Source organism: Oryx dammah, unplaced genomic scaffold (genome assembly GCF_014754425.2).
Source record: "Oryx dammah isolate SB20612 unplaced genomic scaffold, SCBI_Odam_1.1 HiC_scaffold_27, whole genome shotgun sequence".
Lineage (NCBI taxonomy): Eukaryota > Metazoa > Chordata > Mammalia > Artiodactyla > Bovidae > Oryx > Oryx dammah.
Window position 1 is genome coordinate 134,896,128 of NW_024070211.1, and position 21,447 is coordinate 134,917,574.

Below are 21,447 nucleotides of genomic sequence, written 5' to 3' on the forward strand. Positions count from 1 at the left end.
CTATTCAGCTGGGGATCTGTTTATGGCTGTCTGGGAGTCTGTCCAGCCAAGGGTCTGTCTGTCTGGTGTCTGTCTAGCAACCTAGCCGGAGGAGAGGGTCTGTCTGTCTGGTGATGTCTTTTGCATGGGGTGGTCTGTTAGACTGTTGGTGTGTCACTCTCCCTGACTGGAGGTCTACCCAGGGAATGGACTATCCCTCTGAAGCTCTGGCTGTCAAGGGGAATGGCCTGCCTCTCCAGGTTGGAATTCTATCTGCTTACCCATCTGGGGATCTCCTTACCTGTCTGTCTGAAATCAGTCTGCTTGGCTGTTGTTACGCATGGCTTCCATCTGTCTGAATGATAGCGGGGGGTGAGGGTCCATCCATCTCTTTGTGTTGTAAGCTGAATGTCTGAATGAGGGAGTCTCAGATACTGAAATGAACCAATCTTTCAGGTGGTCTCCAGAAGCCTATCTATCCATCATCCCCTTCACAATGGGGGGCCCTACCAGACCCTTAGGGTTGAGTTTATCCTTGAATATGCTCAGTGTGACCTCACTAGCCATCATCACCCAACTACCTCCCCAAGTCTCATGGTGTTGCTAACTCGGCCTCTGTTTACTGGTGCCAAACAGAAATGCAGAGACAGTTTTGGGTGAAGTAGAAAAAAGTAGCTTTTATTGTTTTGCCAGGCAAAGGGGGCCACAGTGGGCTAACGCCATGAATACCATGTGGCCCACCCTAGAGGGGTAGTGAGGAGTTTTACAGTGTTCAAGGAGCAGGGGGTGATCATGGACCAAGCTCATGGACCAAGCCTTCGACTGGTTGGCATCAGGGTGAGGTTTTCAGCATCTTCAACCTCTGCTTTCAACCCGTCTAGGGTCTATGTTCTTGTTGTCAGAAGTTTTTATCTTGTGGGGGTCTGCTTCCTATAAAAACAACTTAGGAGTGTGTGTGTGTCAGGCCTTTATCCCTTTCAGGAAACTGGGAGTTCAGTGATTCTACTATGTGGTAGAATTATAGTCTAAATTGTTACCCATTCCCTAGCTCAACTATTCTTTGTTTCTACATCTTCACATTTCCAAATCATTAACTCTTGAGTCAGCATTTTACTTCAAAGGATAAGGACACAGGGACTTGAACATGGTTTCAGTGCCTTCAATGCTATAATCACTAAGGCAGAGCCCCACATCTTCCACGCTAAGAAACGTTTATTTTCATTCAGCCCAGCACCCCCATTCCCAACACTTCATCAAGCAGAGCATGACCCTCAGCAGTCCAGGCACCCACGTGGAGCAACAGACAGGCAGGGGTGCAGCGCTCACACCCGGGTCCATTCAGCAGGCGGATCTCGGGGTCCTTTAGGCCTCCCAATGCGCAGGTTAAAGCCTGGAAGAGGAAGGGCACCAAAAGGCTCATAAGAGAAGCTGAGGTGTGGATAAGAAGGCAACCGGTGGAAAATCATTCTCAGGCCTCCAGGCCCTCCTGGTTTGCTGCAGCCACGTCCGCAGGGCTCTGAGGATGTGAGTCCCCTGCCACCGTCCCCGCCCCATGGCCGTCGCAATTGCAATCGGCCCCAGCAACCGAGTTTATCTGACTTACCTAGCCCACCAGTCTGAGCTCCATCCGCCACGTCCTCATAGGCGCCAGGCCCAGCCGGGCTTTCGTCAACAGGAACTGCGGGCAGAAAACCACCCGAACAGGTCAACTCAGACGGCCCTTCAAATTCCGGCATCCTCCCTGCCCAAGAAGGCTGGCTGGGGGCTGCAGGTCCGGGCCCAGGGGCCAGGGGCGTGGCCAGGGGAGTAACCAAGACGGAGCCCTCTGCCCAGAGCAGGAGACCGGGTCAGAGGCTGCGGCGGGGCCAGAGACCACAGCGTGGCCCGAGACGCTTCCGGGCGTGACCTGAGGACAGGCAACAGTCCTAGAGGCATGGCCGAGGAAGCCCGAACTCAGCCCTCCAGGGCGTGCCCCGGCCAGACTCGAGCCGGGGGAGGGGAGGTCATCGCGGCCTCCAGGCTCTCCAGAACCTGGCCAGAGAGGAGCTGGAGGAACAGGTGGGGGACGAGCCAACCCAGACCCGCCCCGGCCTCCTAGACTTACCGCGGCCCGGCTGCGCGCCGCGCGCGTCCTCAGATTGCGCCTGGTGCCGCCAGGCGCGCGGCGTCACCTGGCTGTAGAGTGGCGTGTCCTCCGTGCTGCGCGCCCGCGCGCCCGCGCCTGCCCCGGTGCCCACAGGGGCCGCACGCTTCTGTACCACCGCGTAAGTGTCGGCCATGGAGAGGGCCGGAGGCCCGGGCACCGAGATGCTCCTGCGGGTGGGGAGGGCGGGGAGGAAGTGAAACTGCAGCGCCGAGGCGGGGGAGGGAGGGAGGGAGCTCGCTGGGCGAGCAAACCACCAGCTTCCTTCCCGCCTGAGGCGGCTCGCAGTGAAGGAGCACTGAGATGGAGGCGGTTGGTCTCTGGAGAAGGGGGTCTCGTTTCTGTGTCCCTAGGGCCCAGCAGGTTGGGTGGATGAAGGAAGGAAGGGCCCAGCTGGCAGGTGAATGGGACGAGGTATTATTGAGGAGTGGTCATTTCTGTGTAGTTGTTTATTGAATAAATGAATGAGGAAGTGACATCTAAAGGGAAGGAAGCTGCTAAGTCACTTCAGTCCTGTCCGACTGTGTGCACCCCCGTAGACGGCAGCCCACCAGGCTCCCCCATCCTTGGGATTCTCCAGGCAAGAACACTGGAGTGGGTTGCCATTTCCTTCTCCAATGCATGAAAGTGAAAAGTGAAAGTGAAGTGGCTCAGTCGTGTCCGACTCTTCGAGACCCATGGACTGCAGCCCACCAGGCTCCTCCGTCCATAGGATTTTCCAGGCAAGAGTACTGGAGTGGGGTGCCACTGCCTTCTCCAAAGGGAAGGAAGGGAAGGTGTCAAAATGGAGAGCTGGTCTCAGACCAAGGGCTGAAGTCTGCCGCACCAGATATGAGGCCTGACAGGTGGGCAGCATCAAGAAATATCTGCTGAATTAATGCCTTGGGGGGAATGAGGAAAGTACTGACACCGGAATGTAGGGGTAGGGGCAGAGACAGTGTCATCTCTGGTATTAAAGAATCATCTTCAGAAAGGTTCTCAGAGCTCAGTTCAAAGAAAGGGCTGGTGAACATTTGGTGAACTGAACAACAAGGATGGAGCCAGTGTTTCAAGGGTGAGGAACGGGCTAGCCACCAAGAAGGAAAAACTGGAAAGAGAAGACTCCGGGGATGGGGCTAGGTACCTAAGGACTCCGCTGGATGGGCGGGCGATGGCATTCAGGGTCTGGGAAGTCCAGAGGGAGAGGGCGTCATCGTAGAGTGGGACACAATTCTGGGGGAAAGACAGGAGGGGAAAGGCATGAGGCTTCAGAGGACGTGGAGATCCCTGTGGTCTCTGTGGGGGCAGCTTAGGAGGAGACACTCTGATAAGGAAGCAAGGAGGATGACAAAGGTAGATATCAGAGTCAGTCCCTGCTACTGGAAGGAGTCCAAGGGCTAGATGCTGCTGTGGTAGTGGCCACAGACCTCTGCTCTGGGTCCTGGTCTCTGAGGGTTGGAAGGGGGCCTTGGTACCTCCTTGAGGTTCTGGTAATGAGGGCTGGCATTCTGTATCGCTGAGAGAAACATCTGAGCCACTGTGTGGTACAGGAACCTGTACTGCTCCTGGGGTAGTGGGTAGAGGGGAAGAGAGGTCATTGAGAAGGGAAGACAAGAGCAGGAGGGATGTGTCCCTGGAATGGGGAGACCCTGCTCACACCTCTGTCTGTATGGCCATAGGCCGCTGCTTCCGAATCTCGAGGACCACACTGAAGAGGCTGAAGTTAGGTGGGATCGTCTAGGGCAGAGAGACGGGCACATGAGAAGGACCTGTGGGCACAGGATGCACACTTGACGCGCATGCCCTCTTCATACCTGGGTCAGAAGCAACTGTCTCACATAATCCACAGTGCACAGGACACCTGTTCGCCCGCAGCCAGCACTGACAAGTAAGAATCAGAATGAGCTCGACCAGGGCCTTCCTGCAACCCATTTTAAAGGGGACATTTGGGGTGGGAGGTGAAGGACTTAATTAAAGCAGGGGCCCCTGCAGCACTTTTTGGTTCCCAGTATCCCAGGTTATAATTTGAAAGGAAAAACTTTTTAATTGCTGATATTTGTTTAGCATCAGCTGTGTACTTATTCCCCAGCAGACAGTCTGTGTTCAATAAATACTGACAATTTCAGTTGCAACTTTAACAAGTGTGGCCTCAGGTTTCTTAAAATAGGCATTCGAGAAACTGCAAGACTGGCTCCAAGTCCTGCACTATTCTTCCCTGCCTCCCTCCCCAACTACCATCCCCTCTGTCTCACCAGATCCCAATAAAGCCCATTTATTAAACCTGCAGTGGACACAGAGGGGGTTGGAACCAGATCCCTGGAGGTGCCGAGCTTCCTCAACCATGGCAAGCACATGGTCAGGATTGCTGGGGACCCCTCTGTCTGGCCAGGACATATACTGCAGCTGGGACACTGAGCGGGATTCCTGAAACACGGAAAATGAGAGGCAAAGAATAAAAAAAGAAAGAAAAGCACATATTGAGCAACTACTTTATGTCAGCCCTATTCTCCACATCTTCTATTTAAATGAAACAGATAATAACTAAAGAGAAGGGTACTATTGTTAATGCCCATTTTACAGATAAGAAAGCAGAGACAGGAAGCTCTCACTATGTGGAAGTCTCCTCCTCCCCTTTCAGTACCTTCTGGAAGGTGACCTGCAGGATCCTGAGTGTGATGTCTGGATTCAGCCACATCTCCCTTGTCTGTGGATATGGCGCATGTGGGAAGAGGGCAGAGAAAAATGATCACAGGTGCCAAAAGACACATTTTCAGGAAACTGCATTTCTGATTTAAAATTTTAAAAAAGTAGTTCCCTGGTGGCCTAGAGGTTAGGATTCTGGGCTTTTACTGCCATGGCCTGGTTCAGTGCCTGGTCATGGAACTGAGATCCTGTAAGTCGTGCAAGACAGTCCTCCCCAACCCCACCCCACCCCCCCAAAAAAAACACCTATTTCTAAAAATTCATTTAGTCTAAATATCCCCCATGACTTCTGTGAAGGAAACATTTTACATAAGGGATAAAGAGAAACTATGAGCTAGTTCCAACAAGCTCATTTACAATGAAAGAAAGAAATGTCTTTTGTTTTAAAGCAAAAGTTTGCTTGTATTTATCAGTACCAATTGTTTCTATAACCTATGAGAGATTTTTCTGAGTTCTTTTGAAATGGTAAGGGAAATAAGAATTTTAAGAACCTAACCAGGTACATTTATATTTATAGAGATAATCGTGATAGTAGTTAAAATGCAAAATCAGTGTGTATGATGAGTTCTGACTATTTGCATGCTAATAGCAGAGAGCTCCCTGCAGTGTGATGGGGACTGTGGGGAAATTGCTCATTCTTTCAAGCCCAGCCCAAAAGCTTTCCACTCAGAATCTTCTGTGAAACACAAAATCCAAGATTTCCATAAAGTGCTGTACCCACCTCTGCCCCAACTCACCAGAGTGATGCAGAAAGGCCCAATCTGCAGTGGTTCCTGTTGTAGGGCCCAATAACGCTCACACTTTTTCTGCAAAAAACAAGGGGAAAAGGGTAGAGACTGAAGAGGGGGAGTCTGCCTCAAGAGTTCATATTAACATGTGTACAACCCCTTGGAACAGCCCAGCTTGCTAGTGGAAGCACAGAGAGCAGCAGCATCTCATCAGATTAAACACAGACTCAGTGGAGATGTGAGCTTCTGACTGTGCAGGAGCAAGACAGTCCAGAATATTTTACTGTAAGCAACTAAAAACCTGGAAAGAAATGTATGAGCCACTATTTTCAGACACTGGTCCACATGCATTTGCAGGACTGTGATCACTGAACAAAGGGAAACACATGAGTGAAACCCTATGAGTTCCCAAGGTTACTGCCTAGAAGCAGTAACCAGGCTGCAGACCGTGAAGGGTCTGATGATCCCACTAGCTGAGAAACCAGAAATCTTGGCTCAGGGAGGCCAAGACAGAGTTCTTGAAAGAACAGTACTATGCAAACAAAAGCAAAGAACACCAGAAGTCTGCATGAGGTCCCCTTGAGTCTTCAGCTGATAATAATCTAGGCACATATGATATGAAACCCCATGAAGCTAGGAAAGAATAACTTTCCATGAAAGCATAATAGCTGTGGAACTACAAGATGAACATTTCCTAGAGCTCACAATGGAACAAATAATTTACATTTCCTCCAGCCAGAGTGGAGACCTGATTGATTAAAAAGGGCATTCAGTAAGGAACAAGACACCACACATTAGTAAGTAGAATGAACTTAGTTCTAGAATAAAGGCTTCTTTAGACGTACCCTTAAAAAGCTTAAAAATAAACCTTACAATGATCAAATATCCAAAAATAACTGCCTTCCAAAAAAAGTTCCAACACTTTTAAAAAAAATTTTCTTTTTAAAGGAAAATAACAAGATCTAAAATTGATCCATACTTGTGTAAAATTTGGGCTTCCCATGTGGCACTAATGGTAAATAACCCACCTGGCAATGCAGGATACATAAGAGGTGTGGGTTTGATCCCTGGGAAGATCCCCTGGAGGACAAAAGGGCAACCCACTCCAGTATTGCCTGGAGAATCTCCATGGACAGAGGAGCCTGGCAGGCTACAGTCCATAGGGTCATAAAGAGTCAGACATGACCCAAGCAACTTAGCAAGTGTAAAATGTAAAATATTAAGCATCCAGTAAAAATTTACTAGACATACAAACAAGCAAAAAATATGATCTACACCCAGGAGATAAGTCAGTCAATAGAAAAAGACCTAATACAGATGAGGAAAAAGGCAGACAAAGACTTTAAGATGGCTTTTATAAATATGTTCAAAGATGAGAAGGAAAAACACGAATGTGATAGGAAAAAAAAGATATAAAAAAGACCTAAATGAAAATAAAATATATGAAATAAAAAATTCACTATCTAAGGTAAATGAAAAGATGTTCAACATTGGTAATTATTAGAGAAATGCAAATTAAAATTACAATGAGGTACCACCTCACACTAGTCAGAATGGCCATCAGTAAAAAGTCTACAAATAACAAATGCTGATGAGGGTGTGGAGAAAAGAGAACCCCCGTACATTGCTGGTGGGAATGTAAATTGGTGCAGCCACTATGGAAAACAGTATGGAGGTTCTTTAAAAACTAAAAAGAGTGGCTATATGATCCAGAAATCCTACTCCTGGGCATATATTTGGACTAGACTATTATCTGAAAAGATACATGCACACTGTGTTCATAGTAGTAGTACTCACAATAGCCAAGACATGGAAACAACCTAAATGTCAATTGACAGATGAATGGGTAAAGGAGATGTATGTATATATACACACACACAATATACTCATGCATAAAAAAAGAATGAAATAATGCCATTTTCAGTATGATAGAGATTATTATACTAAGTAGGTCAGAAAGAGAAGACAAATACCAATATGACATCACTTATATGTGAAATCTAAAATCTGACACAAATGAACTTATCTACAAAAGAGAAACAGACTCACGAACACAAAGAACAGCCTTGTAGTTACTGGGGGAAACAGGGATGTGGAGGGAACAATCGGGAGTGTGGGATTAGCAAATGCAAACTATTATATATAGACTGGATAAACAAGGTCCTGGTATATAGCACAGGGAACGATATTCAGTATCCTGTGATAAACCATAATGCAAAAGAATATGAAAAAAAACTCACTGTCTAATCACAGATTAGGGGCGTCCCTGGTGGTCCAGTGACTAAAATTCTATCTCCCAACACAGGGTGCCTGGGTCAGGAAACTAGACCCAGCTGAAGATCCTGAGTACCTCAGGTAAGATCTGGCATAGCCAAATAAATAAATAATTTTTTTTAATAGCAGATTAGATACCAGAAGATCAGTGAACAAAAAGGCATAGCAATAGAAACTATTAAAAGTGAAAAAGAGAGAGAAAAAGTGGAGGAAAAAAACTAACAGAATCATATATCTGTGGAAATATATCAAGTGGCCTAATGTATGTGTACCTGGAGTTCAAAAGGAGAGGCGAGGGGAGAATGGAAACTATTTTTGAAGAAATAATAGTGGAAATTTTTCCAAATTTCATGAAACTATGAACCCACAGACCCAGAAATGTCAATGAACCATAAGGAGAATAATCCAAGGATTACTAACACCAAGTTAGATCATGATCAAATTGCTGAAAAATCACAATAAAGAAAAAAAATCTTAAAACCATTATACACAAAAAGACATTAAATTTGAGAAATAAGAATGACAGCAGAATTTTGTCAGAAGCTTGCAAGCCAGAGGTCAATGGTGTTATGCCCTGAAAATGCTAAAATTAAAAATTCAGACAAAAGCTGAAAGACTTTATCATAAGCAAAACTGCACTATGAGAAATATTAAAGTAAGCTTTTCAGGAACTTTCCTAGTGGTCCAGTGGTTAAGACTCTGCACTCCCACTGAAGGGGGTATGGGTTTGATCCCTGGTTGGGAACTAATATCCCACATGCTGCATGGTGAGGCCAAAATAAATAAATAAAATTCTGATTTCTTGTTTAACAAAAGAAAAAGCTTTTCATACAAAAGAAACATGATATCAGGTGGGATAATGACCTACACAAAGGGATGAAGAATAAAGAAAAAAAGTAAACAGGTAGCTAAGCACAAAAGGTATTTCTCATTTTTAACATCTTTAAAAGATAATCTAGTGAATTTTACGAAAAAAGAAGGAATAGCAATCCTTCACAAATTTTTCCAAAAATTTGAAAAAGGAATATTTTATAAGGCCAGTATTACTCTGGTATCAAAACCAGACAGATATCACAAGAAAACTATTCAACATCTCAAGAATATAGACAGAAGAATTATTAACAAAAGATTATACACAGTACACAAGATTGGTTCAAGATATGAAAGCCAATCAATGTCATATACCATAATAACAGAAAATAAAAGAGAAACACATGATCATCTCAATAGATGCAGAAAAATGAACAAAATCCAGTACCTCTTCATACATAATAAAAACATGAAAGGCACTAGACATAGAAAAGAAATTCCTCATTTTAAATTAAAAAGCAAAACCAACAACAAATATCAAAAAAAAAACCCTACAGGTAACTTAACACTTAATATTGAAAGACTGAATGGTTTGTGCTTAAGGTCAGGAACAAGACAAAGATGTTTGCACTTTCTGCTTCTGAACAATTTCGTATTGGAAGTTGTAACCAGTGCAATTAGGAAAAAAGAAATGAAGCAAAGAAGCAAAGAAAGGAGAGGAGGTGTGAGGGAGGAAGAAAGAAAAGGACAGGAAAGAAAAAAGATGGGAAGGAAGAAGAAACAAAGGGAAGTTACCCACGTTGGAAGAGACAAAACTATCTCAACTTGCAGACAGCATGATGTCATATATAAAAGTGATATTAGATAAAGTGTTAATCGCTCAGTCGTGTCCGACTCTCTGTGACCCCGTGGAACGTAGCCCGCCAGACTCCTCTGTCCACAGATTTTTCCAGACAAGAATACTGGAGCAGGTAGCCATTCCCTTCTCCAGGGCATCTTTCTGAGCCAGGAATCGAACCTGGGTCTCCTACATTGCACGCAGATTCTAGCCACTGGGAAAGCTCTATAGAAATCATATATAAAAAACCCTGAAGAATACACACACACATACACTAATACCTCTAATAAGAGGTAAAAAGTGAGTTCAGCAAGGTTCAGAATACAAAATCAATACAGAAAAATCAATTGTATTTTCACGTAAAGAAAACTGTTGTTTGCAATATCTACCCTGAATTGATAGATTCAGTGCAATCCTTATCGAAATCCTAGCCTTTTTGATGATATTGGCAAGCTGATCTTAAAATTAATATGTTAACATTAATAAATGTGTTGTGGATACCCAAGGCTGCCCTCAGGTTTGATGATTCAATAGGAGGACTCACAGGACTCTGTACAGAGTTGTACTCATGGCCACAATTTATCACAATGAAAGGATACAGAATAAACTGGCAAAGGGAAAAGGCACACAGGGTGAAGTCTGCAGAAAACAAGGTGCCAGCTTCCAAGGGTCTTCACCCAGTAGAGTCACTTAGGATGTGCTTAACTCCTCCAGCTATGAGTTGTGACCACACATGTGAAATGTCCACAGGGAAGCTCCTTAGGAATTCAGTGCCCAAGATTTTTACTGGGGGACTCTGTGTGGTATGTAGGCACCTCTGACTAGCATGGGCCAAAACTTCAGAAGGAAAGCAGGTATCATATAAACCTGCTATCACTTAGACACATTGCTTATATAAATACTTTAGCAAAGTTGGCCACTCTTATTGGAAATCGGATTTCCAGTTAAGAGCCAACATTGCAAGAAGGCCTTTCTAAGCATAAGCACTTAGGCTTGCTATGTTAACTCTTCTGCACAGCAAGTGACCAAGAATAGACAAAACAATCTTGAAAATAGAACAGATTTGAAAGACTCACACTTATTGATTTTAACACTTAACTACAGACCTACAATACATTGTAGTACTGGCATAGTACTACAATCAATGGAATAGAATTGACAGTCCAGAAATAAACCTTTACATGTACAGTGGGTCAATTGATTTTCAACAAAGGACCAAGACCATCCAGTGGAAAGAGCAGTCTTTTACCCAGTAGTACTGGAACAACTGGATTATCTATATGAATTTGGATCCCCTATCTTGCACCATATACAAAAATTAAGTCAAAATGAAAATGAATCAGAGACCTAAGCATAAAACACTTAGAAGAAAACATAGGAGTAAATCTTTTTGACCTCTGGTTAGACAATGACGTGTTAGAAACAGCACCAAAAGTACATCAAAACAATAGATTGGAAAGATTCAAACTTATAGAAGGTTTGTGCTTCAAAGGACACTGTAAAGAAAATGAAAAGACACCCATACAATGAGACAAATATTTGTAAATCATATACTGATAAGGGACTTGTATTCAAAAGAATTCTCCAATAATAAAAAGACAAATAATCCAATTAAAAAGTGGCAAAGGACCTAAACAAATACTTGTCCAAGGAAGACATACAAATGGAAAGATAAGCACATGAAAAGATATTTGGTAAATCCACACCATTAGGCAAAGGCAAACCAAAACCAGGAGACACCCCTTCCCACCCATTAGGATGGCTAAAAAACAAAAACAAAAAGTAACATGTATCTTGGTGAGTGTATGGAAAAAAATAGAACCCTTGTGCATTGTTGGTGAGAATATAAAGTGGTGCAGCCACTGTGGAAAACAAAACAAAAACATTAAATACAACATTGCCACATGATCCAGCAATTAATTCTACTACCCCAAAAAATTGAAAACAAGGACTCAAAACTGATACTTATATATTAATATTTATAGCAGCATTATCACAATAACCAAAAGGTAGAAACAACCCAAATGTCCATCAACAAATGAATGGATAAACAAAATGTGATACAAATATAAAACAAAATGTTATTCAGCCTTAAAGAGAATGAAATTTTGATATGCTCTGCAACATGGATGAACCTTGAAAACATGATAAATGAAATAAGTCAGACACAAAAGGACAGGTATTATATGATTCCACTGAGATGAGGTACCTAGAATAGGCAAATTACTAAAGCCAGAAAGTAAAATAAAGGCTACCAAAACCTACAAGAAGAGTAAAGGTAAAGTAATTATTAAATGGATAGAGTTTCTGTTTTGGATGATGAACAAGTTCTGGAATTGGATATTGATAATGGTTAGAAACATTGTGAATGTACTTAATGTTTCTAAATTGTACATTTGAAATCATTAAAATGGCAACATTTATGTATGTTTTACCACAACTGAAAAAAGAAAGACATGATGAATACCACTTCACATCCAACAGGATGGCTATAATGAAAAAGACAAAAATAACAGATTTTGACAAGAATGTAGAGAAATTGGAAGACTCATACATTGCTGCTTGAAATGTAAACTGGAAAACAGTTTGGCAGGTGCTCAAAATGTTAAAAATAAAGCTTACCATATGACCCAACAATTCCACTTCTAGGTATATACTGAAGAGAAATGAAAACATACTTCTATACAGAAACTTGCACATGAATGTTTATAGCAGCAATATTCATAATCACCAAAAAGTGGAAATAGCTCACAGTTTATAAAGTGATTGTGCTGCGTGTGCTTAGTCACTCAGTCATGTCCAACTCTTTGCAGCCCCATGGACTGCAGCCCGGCAGGCTCTTCTGTCCATGCAGATTCTCCAGGCAAGAATACTGGAGTGGGTTGCCATGCCCTCCTCTAGAGGATCTTCCCAACCCAGAGATCAAAGTCAGGTCTTCCACTTTGCAGGCGGATCCTTTACTGACCAAGCCATGGAAATATAAAACGGAATGTTATCCAGCAACAAGAAGGACTGAAGTATTGACATGGGCTTCCCTGGTGGCTCAGCCAACACATGCTACACTGTGCATGAATCTGAAAAATACTACCTTAGGGTTTGAAGCCACTCACCAAAGGCAATCTGTCATATGATTGCAGCTATATGAAAAGTCCAGAGTGGGCAAATCGAACAGAGTAGATAGATTAGTAGTTGCTTAGGATGGAGTTTGGTAGGAAATGGAGTATGACTGCTAATGGATATAGTGTTTCTTTATGGGGTGATGAAAATATTCTAAAATTTATTGTGGTGATGGTTGTATAATTCAGGAATATACTAAAAACAACTGAATTGTACACTTTAGATGGATGAATTATATCTCAATAAAGTTTTTTTAATCTATATGAAAATAATAGCAGTATGTTGTGTAGTATATTTTAAATTTAGAACTAAACCTGTGGTAACAATAGCCTGAAGCATAGAAAGAGAAAATTGAAATATGCTGTTGTAAAGTTCTCACATTTTACCTGAAATGGTATAATAATAGTATTTGAACATAGACTGTGATAAGTACATATTTCACTAAACACAACAGCACATAATACAGAGGTAAAACTAATAAGGTAATAATGACTATGAAATAGAGTCATAAAAATTCTCAGTAAAAAAAGACAGAAAAGAAAGGAACAAGAACAGATGGAACAAATAGAAAACAAATAGCAAAATCATAGATTTATACACATTACTGACACTTTAAAGGTGGTGGCGGTTTAGTCACTAAGTCTTGTCTGACTCTTGAGGCCCCATAGACTGTAGCCTGTCAGGCTCCTCTGTCCATGAGATTTTCCAGGCAAGAATACTGGAGAGGGTTACCATTTCCTTCTCCAGGAATCTTCCCAACCCAGGGATCAAACTCTCGCACTGCAGGTGTATTCTTTACTGCTGAGCCACCAGGGAATACCCCAACACATCGTTAGCCGCTCAGTCACATCCGACTCTTTGTGACCCCATGCACTGTAGCCCGCCAGGCTCCTCTGTCCAGGGAATTCTCCAGGCAAGAATACTAGAGTGAGTAGCCATTCCCTTTTTCCAGGGCATCTTCCCCACCCAGGGTCAAACCCAGGTCTCCTGCATTACAGACAGATGCTTAACCATCTGAGCCACCAGGGAAGCCCAACACATTAAATACTACGCCAATTAAAGGCAGAGATTGTCAGATTGGATTTAAAAAGTGAGTATCCGCAATATGACAGCTATAAGAAACAATTTAAAAATAAAAATGAGGAATTCCCTGATGGTCCAAGGGTTAGGACTCCATGCTTCCATTGCAGGGGGCACAGGTTCAATCCCTGATTGGAGAACTAAGATCCCTCAAGCCTCGTGGTATGGACAAAAAAATGAAACTGAACACAGATTTTAAAAAGTAAAAGAATAAGAAAGATGATCACACACACTCTAATCTAAGGAAGTTTAAATGGCATATTAACACCAAAGTACACGTCAGAGAAAGGGTCACAAAAGAGACATTACATATTGAGAACAGGCTTGATTCATCAGGAGACATAATCCTGACTGTATAAGCACTCAATTTTAGTTTTAAAGTAACTTAAGCCAAAATTGACAGAACTGAAAGAAAAAATAGATAAATGAAAAATTACAGAAATCTCAACATTCCTCTTTCAGCAAATAATAGGACAAGTAGACCAAAAAACATTTCTGCTTTATTGACTATGCCAAGTCTTTGACTGTGTGGATCACAATAAACTGAAAATTCTGAGAGAGATGGGAATACCAGACCACCTGACCTGCCTCTTGAGAAACCTGTATGCAGATCAGAAAGCAACAGTTAGAACTGGACATGGAACAACAGACTGGTTCCAAATGGGAAAAGGAGTACGTCAAGGCTGTATATTGTCACCCTGCTTATTTAACTTCTATGCAGAGTACATCATGAGAAATGCTTGGCTGGATGAAGCCCAAGCTGGAATCAAGATTGCCAGGAGAAATATCAATAACCTCAGATATGAAGATGACACCACCCTTATGGCAGAAAGTGAAAAAGAACTAAAGAGCCTCTTGATGAAAGTGAAAGAGGAGAGTGGAAAAAGTTGCCTTAAAGCTCAACATTCAGAAAACGAAGATCATGGCATCCGGTCACATCACTTCATGGGAAATAGATGAGGAAACAGTGGAGGCTGACTTTATTTTTTGGGCTCCAAAATCACTGCAGATGGTGATTGCAGCCATAAAATTAAAAGACACTTACTCCTTGGAAGAAAAGTTATGACCAACTTAGCATATTAAAAAGCAGAGACATTACTTTGCCAACAAAGGTCCGTCTAGTCAAGGATATGGTTTTTCCAGCAGTCATGTATGGATGTGAGAGTTGGACTGTGAAGAAGGCTGAGCGCCGAAGAATTGATGCTTTTGAACTGTGGTGTTGGAGAAGACTCTTGAGAGTCCCTTGAACTGCAAGGAGATCCAACCACTCCATCCTAAAAGAAATCACTCCTGAATGTCCATTGGAAGGACTGATGTTGAAGCTAAAACTCCAATATTTTGGCCACCTGATATGAAGAGCTGACTCATTTGAAAAGACCCTGATGCTGGGAAAGATTGAAGGCAGGAGGAGAAGGGGACCACAGAGGATGAGATGGTTAGATGGCATCACTGACTCAATGGACATGAGTCTGGGTAAACTCCAGGAGTTCGTGATGGACAGGGAGACCTGGTGAGCTGTGATTCATGGGGTCACAAAGAGTCGGACACGACTGAGCGACTGAACTGAACTGAGACAAAAAAATATGAATAATATAACTTGAGTAATACTATTGACAAGCTTATACTAATTGACAGTTATAAAACAGTTGAAGGTTTCAACACTCCTGTTGGGAACTGACAGAACATTTAGAGAAAATAAATCAGTAAAGATATATCAGTTCAGTTCAGTTCAGTTCAGTCGCTCAGTCGTGTCCGACTCTTTGCGACCCCATGAATCCTGTCCATCACCATCTCCCGGAGTTCACTCAGACTCACGTCCATCGAGTCCGTGATGCCATCCAGCCATCTCATCCTCTGTCATCCCCTTCTCCTCCTGCCCCAAATCCCTCCCAGCATCAGAGTCTTTTCCAATGAAGATACAATAAAGATATAAAAGATTAAAGTGTCTTTCAAAAAGACACAATCAATTTGACCTGATATTTATAGAATACTCAACCAAGCAGAATACACATTCTTTTCAAGTGCACACAAAACACTTACCAAGATAAATCGTATTCATGGCCACAAAACAAGTTTCAATACATCTGGAATAATATAAAATTGTTCTTTGACCACAATGGAACTGAAATTTAATAACAGTCCCCAATATTTGGAAATTAAGCACAGCTATAGTCAAATACCATGTCAAAGAAGAAATCACAAGGGCAACTAGAACACATGTTGAATTAACTGGAAAAAAAGACAACATAGTTTATGAAATGTAGCTAGAGCAGTGTATGGAGAAAAATGTATGGCATTACTTACACGTGATAAAAATCACAAATCTATTATTTAAGCTTAAAGAACTAGAAAAAAGCAAGTTAAACCTAAACCAGAAGAAAGAAATGATAAAGATAAAAGAAATTAATGAAATAAAAATTTAAAAATAGAGAAAATGAATAAAATTCAAAGCAGCTTCTTTGAAAAAATAAAACTAATAATCTTCTAGCCCAGAGATTGGCTAACTTTCTATAAATGGCCAGACAATAAATCTTTTAGACTTTGTGAGCCATATAGTCTACTTAACTTGCAACTACTGAACTTGACAATTGTGGCATGCATACACTATGTAAACCAATGAGTGTGACTGTGTTCTAATACATTTTTATTTACAAAAACAGGCAGCAGGACAGACTTAGTACAACAGTTAAAAGTTTGATTCTTTATTCTAGCCAGACCAAATAGCCAGGAGAGAAGATATCAGAAGTATCAAAATTAGAGATGAAAAATGTACATCACTATAGATTGCATAGACTCCATGATCAGCCAGCTATCCATCCCAGCCGGCCAGGATGCAGAAACCATGTGCCTTTAGTGCTGATACACATTTATTGAGCAACTAATTTATACTTATGGGCAAAACAAAGATCCCTGCTCTCCTGGAACTTTGCTTCTACTCAGAGAGACAGAAGAAACAATATACATAATGCATTTGTAGATTATCTTATATTTCATTCAGAAGTTGGTAAGAACTGTGAAGAAAAATGAAAGTAAGACCAGGGAAGGAGAGTGGGAGTCTCAAATGGGGTGAGGTCCAGGAAGATCTCATTGAGGAAGGAGCATCTGAGCCAAGACCTGAGGATGGTGATGCAGCAGCCCAAGGAGAAAAATGTCCCAGGCAGAGGGAACAGACGAAGCATAGGACTCAAGGCAGAACAAAGGCCCCAGTGGTTGGAGCATAGTGAATAAGTGGGAGAAACATGGGGAAAGACATCAGACTTGTACTGGGGAAGCCACAGTTATAGGGTCTTATGGTCTATGGGGCAGGAAGACCAGCAGGAGAGGGTTGCCAACATTGGAAGGATGAACCACACGAATAAAAGGAAAAAGATCATTTAAAAAATTAAAGCCAGTAATAGTGGGCTTGGCAGAGCTACAGTGGGGTTACTCCAAGAACGGGTCCCTTGAGTCATGGGATCAGGGGAGAGCTAGTGAGATTTCTCCTGTCTCCTGCATAAGGACATGCACTGGAGAGGCTGAGCACACCTACCCGTCCATTCTCCATCTCCTGACAGGCCATCAGGATGACCTAGACATAGGGGTAAGGGAGGAGAATCAGTTTAAGGGGTGCAGTTATCAGGGCCAAGGGAGGACCCAGAATACAGGCCACACCTCCCCCTCCCCCAAAGCTGACCTTGACCCCAAATTCCCAGATGAGGCGCCAGAAGTCTAGCAAGGTGTGAGGCAGGGGTCCTTGCGTGGCGATGTAGGCCTGGCTTCCGTCTGCACCCTGGTAAAGGCTAAGTTCACTATCGAGGTTCCCCTGTCACCTCCACCACCTCTGCCCCTTTCCTGACTCCCAGCCTGACCCTGATGAAGTTGCCATTGATGTAGTCGCCATGTCCCTCTTCCTGGAGCAGGGAAAGGATCACTCGTGTCTGATCGTCTGCCAGCAGAAGTGAGAAACATGGAGTTTGTGGGTGACAGCCCTGATGGCCTCCCAGATGAAAGCCAGCAGGGGACAGCACACCTGGGGGGATCCCATCGAGGTGCACTGGTGGGATGCTGGGGATAAATGCAGCCAGAGCAAGGCTCCTGGAGGGAGAGTTCTGGGAGCCCAGTAGGACACAGGGACGCTGGCTAGCACCTGGATCCCACAGCGTGGGGGCACCGACCCTCCGGACGCCCCACCCCCACCCCCGACTTACAAGGCAGCACATCCTTGTAGCGGTTCTTCCTCAGGTTCTCGGGGCGACTGCCGGCCTCCGTTGAGCACACGCTTTCCGTCTTCCAGGCGGCTGAGTGGGCCCGGATGTCCTGGTGGGAGGACCGCAAGAAGACCCGGGGGTAGGAAGAGAGAGTAAGCGAGGAGCCAGATCAGAGGCCTGGGACACTGAGGCTCTCACAGGGATATGCGGCACGTGCCCTATGAAAGGTGAGTGCTGCGTCCAGATAGTGCTGCTGCTGCTGAGTCGCTTCAGTCGTGTCCGACTCTGTGCGACCCCACAGACGACAGCCCACCAGGCTCCCCCGCCCCTGGGATTCTCCAGGCAAGAATGCTGGAGTGGGTTGCCATTTCCTTCTCCAATACATGAAAGTGAAAAGTGAAAGGGAAGTTGCTCAGTCGTGTCCCACCGACTCTTAGCGACCCCATGGACTGCAGCCCACCAGGCTCCTCCGTCCATGGGATTTTCCAGGCAAGAGTACTGGAGTGGGTTGCCATTCCCTTCTCCAATATTGATTCAATAACAGCAGCCATTCAGAGTGCCCTCTCTATGCTAAGCCCTGTGTAAGGGCATTGAACTATCTGCAAGGTGCCTCCGAAGTGGGTATTATTGACTCCCCGTTGTGCAGTAAGAAAGCTGAGGCACCACATGTGTCAGTGACTTTCTGAAAGTGGGTGAGTGTTGAACTCAGACCTCTGAGCATCTGTCCCCATACCCTCAGTGTGTATTTACATTTTATCATGAACAATAATTGTAATATATTATGTACTTAATATAATAAACATGATACACAAGAGGATAATATACAATGTATATGAATTAAATGTATAACATTACTTATGTAGATACTGTTAGGTGCTTTAATACTGTTAGATTATTATGATCAGTGAATAGTATTGCCATCATCACCAGGCATTCATAATCATGACAATAATAAATAACACCTACCAAGCCACCATGACTGCAAGCCACCATTCTAAGTGTTCTTACACCCATCAGGTAGGTCATTTAAGTCTTCATGGACACATTTCTGCAGTAGATACCACTATGGATATTTCTACTATGTAGATGAGGAAACCAAGGCCCAGAGAGGCCTTGGAAGATTCTTGTGAGTGCAGGAGATTGCAGGAGGCTGGCCTCCAGCAACTGGCACTGCTCACCACCCAGCTTCTGCATAGGGATCCTCAGCACTGCTCACTGTCCCAAACTGGACCCAGACCTGGATGGATACGATGTCATGTACTACCTGGGTATTATATGTTTACCTTTATTATGCACATTTTCATATTGCATAAATTATATATTCTGCATTTATTACACAGTTCTTATATATAATATTTATTTTATATTTGTATAAAGATTTATACTTTTATTATTGTTTCTTAGAAACTTGAATAACTGCTCATTTTATAAATGAGTTTTCATGTTTATTCTACTGTTCTATGAAATTAATGTATAAGTTATAGTTTATGACATATTTATACATATACACTATATATTTTATATTTATTAATAAAACTATTTCATAAATCTGTTCTCTATTTCTATTGTGCTTAATGAATATATAGTCACTTATTACTTACATATATTTATCAGACATTTCTAAATTTAAGATGTCACCATATATGATTCTAACACGTTTCTATGCTATTATATTTAAAATATCTCAGTACTTGTACAGTGCGATGTCTACGACGCTGCTGCATTAGCACTCCTTACGTATAGCATGCACTACCCCACTGTAAAGTTTAGGATTATTTATAACTAGTGACAAAGCCGCCTATGAAGTAAGCGCTCAAGAAAAAAGCTAAGCGCGCTTTACCCACACTGGCTATTTTAATCCTCAGGTCAGTTTCGTCACCTTTCACCCTAGGAGAAACAGGCCACAGAGACCGGATAAAGAGCCTCAGGCCACATCGTCTGTAAGAACTGGCCTCCATATCTTCACTGCAGCGGGGCCTCTTGGTTCCTCTTTGCCCAGCCCCTTCCTCCCCAGGACCACAGTGGGGACAGTGACCACCGGGTCGCCTGGAGCGGCCGAGCATCGCGTGAGCGCCCGCCTTCTCCGCTCAGCATCCCCACGATACCAGGAGCTCAGCTAGGGCGCAGGGACCCGAGGGCGTGTGCGGCCCCGCCCGGGCCGGCAGTGGACTTCGCCCTCTGGGGCTCTGCAGGCAGAGGGTGAAGACGGGCAGGGAGAGAGAGAGTGCGACAGAGAGAGGTGCTGGGGAGAGAAAAACAGAGAGATCTCGAAGTGAGAAGACGACCCTGGACGCCGAGAGAGAAGCAAAGTGCAGCAGGGTGCACAGAAGAACAGACGGAGGTCCGAACTGTCCAGGGTGAGGAGCAGGAGCTCGGCAGTCCACACTCGCCCACTCACGCTGAACTCGCCGGCGAAGACCACCCCATCCCTGCCGCCTAGTGCTTCCAGCTGCTCCAAGAAGCTCCGCGCCGCATCCAAACTGCGGCTCATGGTGCCGCCTGGGAGTGAGGTGCAGTCCGCCTGGGAGTGAGGTGCAGTCCACCTGCACCTCCGCTCTCTCCGCGGGAATAGACTCCGCTGAAGGCAGCCGAGGCCCCACCTCAGATCTCGCCGGCCAATGGGAGTGCTCAGCGGCAGACAGGGCGCGCCCCTCAGCCAATGACACTCAGAGCCCGCCCCAGCCCCGCCCACAGGCTACCGGACTGAGGGCGCTAGGTTCCCCTGGCTGCGCGTGGGGCTAGAAAACTGCGCCGGCGCTTCCATTTTTTTGTCTCCGCGCGGGCTGGCTGAGTCCCTGTGGTCCTATGGACACCGCCTCTAGCTTGGGCCCGGGGTCCACGCCCTGGCATGGCGGATGTCTACATGCCCTCGCCCGGCCTCCAGGGAGCTGGACGTGTCCGGATCCCAACCAGGGTGGCGTGTCAGCTGTGAGTAAAGACGGCTGCCTAGATGGAGCTGAAATTCCTGACTGGGAAACCCTGTGTGGAGACCTTACCCCGCTCTGCGCTCCGGCGGAGTCCAGGGGAGGTTGGGAGAGGTTGCCGCGGGGGGGGAATGACACCCAGGCACCTGAGGTGTGAGAAAGACAAAATTTCTTGAGGTTCCTTCTTTTCTGGGTCGGGCCAGGAGGAGCTGAGGGAGCTAGATCATCCTAATTTGAGAATCTCAAGCTGCATAAAACTTCCAGGAAACAGAACTGAGGTTTTGGGAGTGGGTTCCAGGGGTCTAGATATTCTCAACGCTTTTAAGGATTTTTTTTTTTTTTCATTCTCATACTGTCGTCTTCAGAAAATGGGGAGAAGGCCAGAGGACAGCTGCTGCCCTAGGGCCACCAAGGGGAAGGCTGGAGAGAGTAGGTAGGAGCCAGGGGCCGTTCAGTGTAGGTGGGCTAGCCCATCCTTCACTTTGGAGGTAAGGAGTGTGAACCTAATTCGTTAGGGAGTTATCAGAATGTTGTCACAGACAGGCAAACTGTTTCTTAAAGGACTCAGGTCTCTGATTCTTGTCCCAGCCACTCAACTTCGACAGACAGGGTGAAAGCAACCATAGATCATATGTAAAGGGATAAGCATAGCTGTATTCCAAACTTTATTTGTGGACTTTAAATT

The 21,447-nt window shown here is 44.2% G+C and overlaps 1 protein-coding gene across 2 annotated transcripts; it reads right to left on the reverse strand.

Moving 5' to 3' along the window:
- Positions 1-629: 629 nt before the first annotated feature.
- On the reverse strand, positions 630-20,412 carry PTPN18 (protein tyrosine phosphatase non-receptor type 18). 2 transcript variants are annotated; one of them, XM_040227888.1, is made up of 15 exons: positions 20,237-20,412; positions 17,839-17,947; positions 17,500-17,576; positions 17,325-17,420; positions 17,181-17,219; positions 5,542-5,610; positions 4,743-4,805; positions 4,383-4,525; positions 3,916-3,982; positions 3,761-3,838; positions 3,577-3,666; positions 3,246-3,334; positions 2,084-2,292; positions 1,583-1,657; positions 630-1,369 (listed from the first exon to the last, which is right to left on the reverse strand). In XM_040227888.1, the coding sequence occupies exons 1-15, from the start codon at positions 20,327-20,329 to the stop codon at positions 1,302-1,304; spliced, it is 1,365 nt and encodes a 454-aa protein (XP_040083822.1). In that variant the 5' UTR covers positions 20,330-20,412; the 3' UTR covers positions 630-1,301. The 2 variants fall into 2 exon arrangements, with proteins under 2 accessions (XP_040083822.1, XP_040083823.1); XM_040227889.1 differs by lacking the exon at positions 3,577-3,666.
- Positions 20,413-21,447: the final 1,035 nt, after the last annotated feature.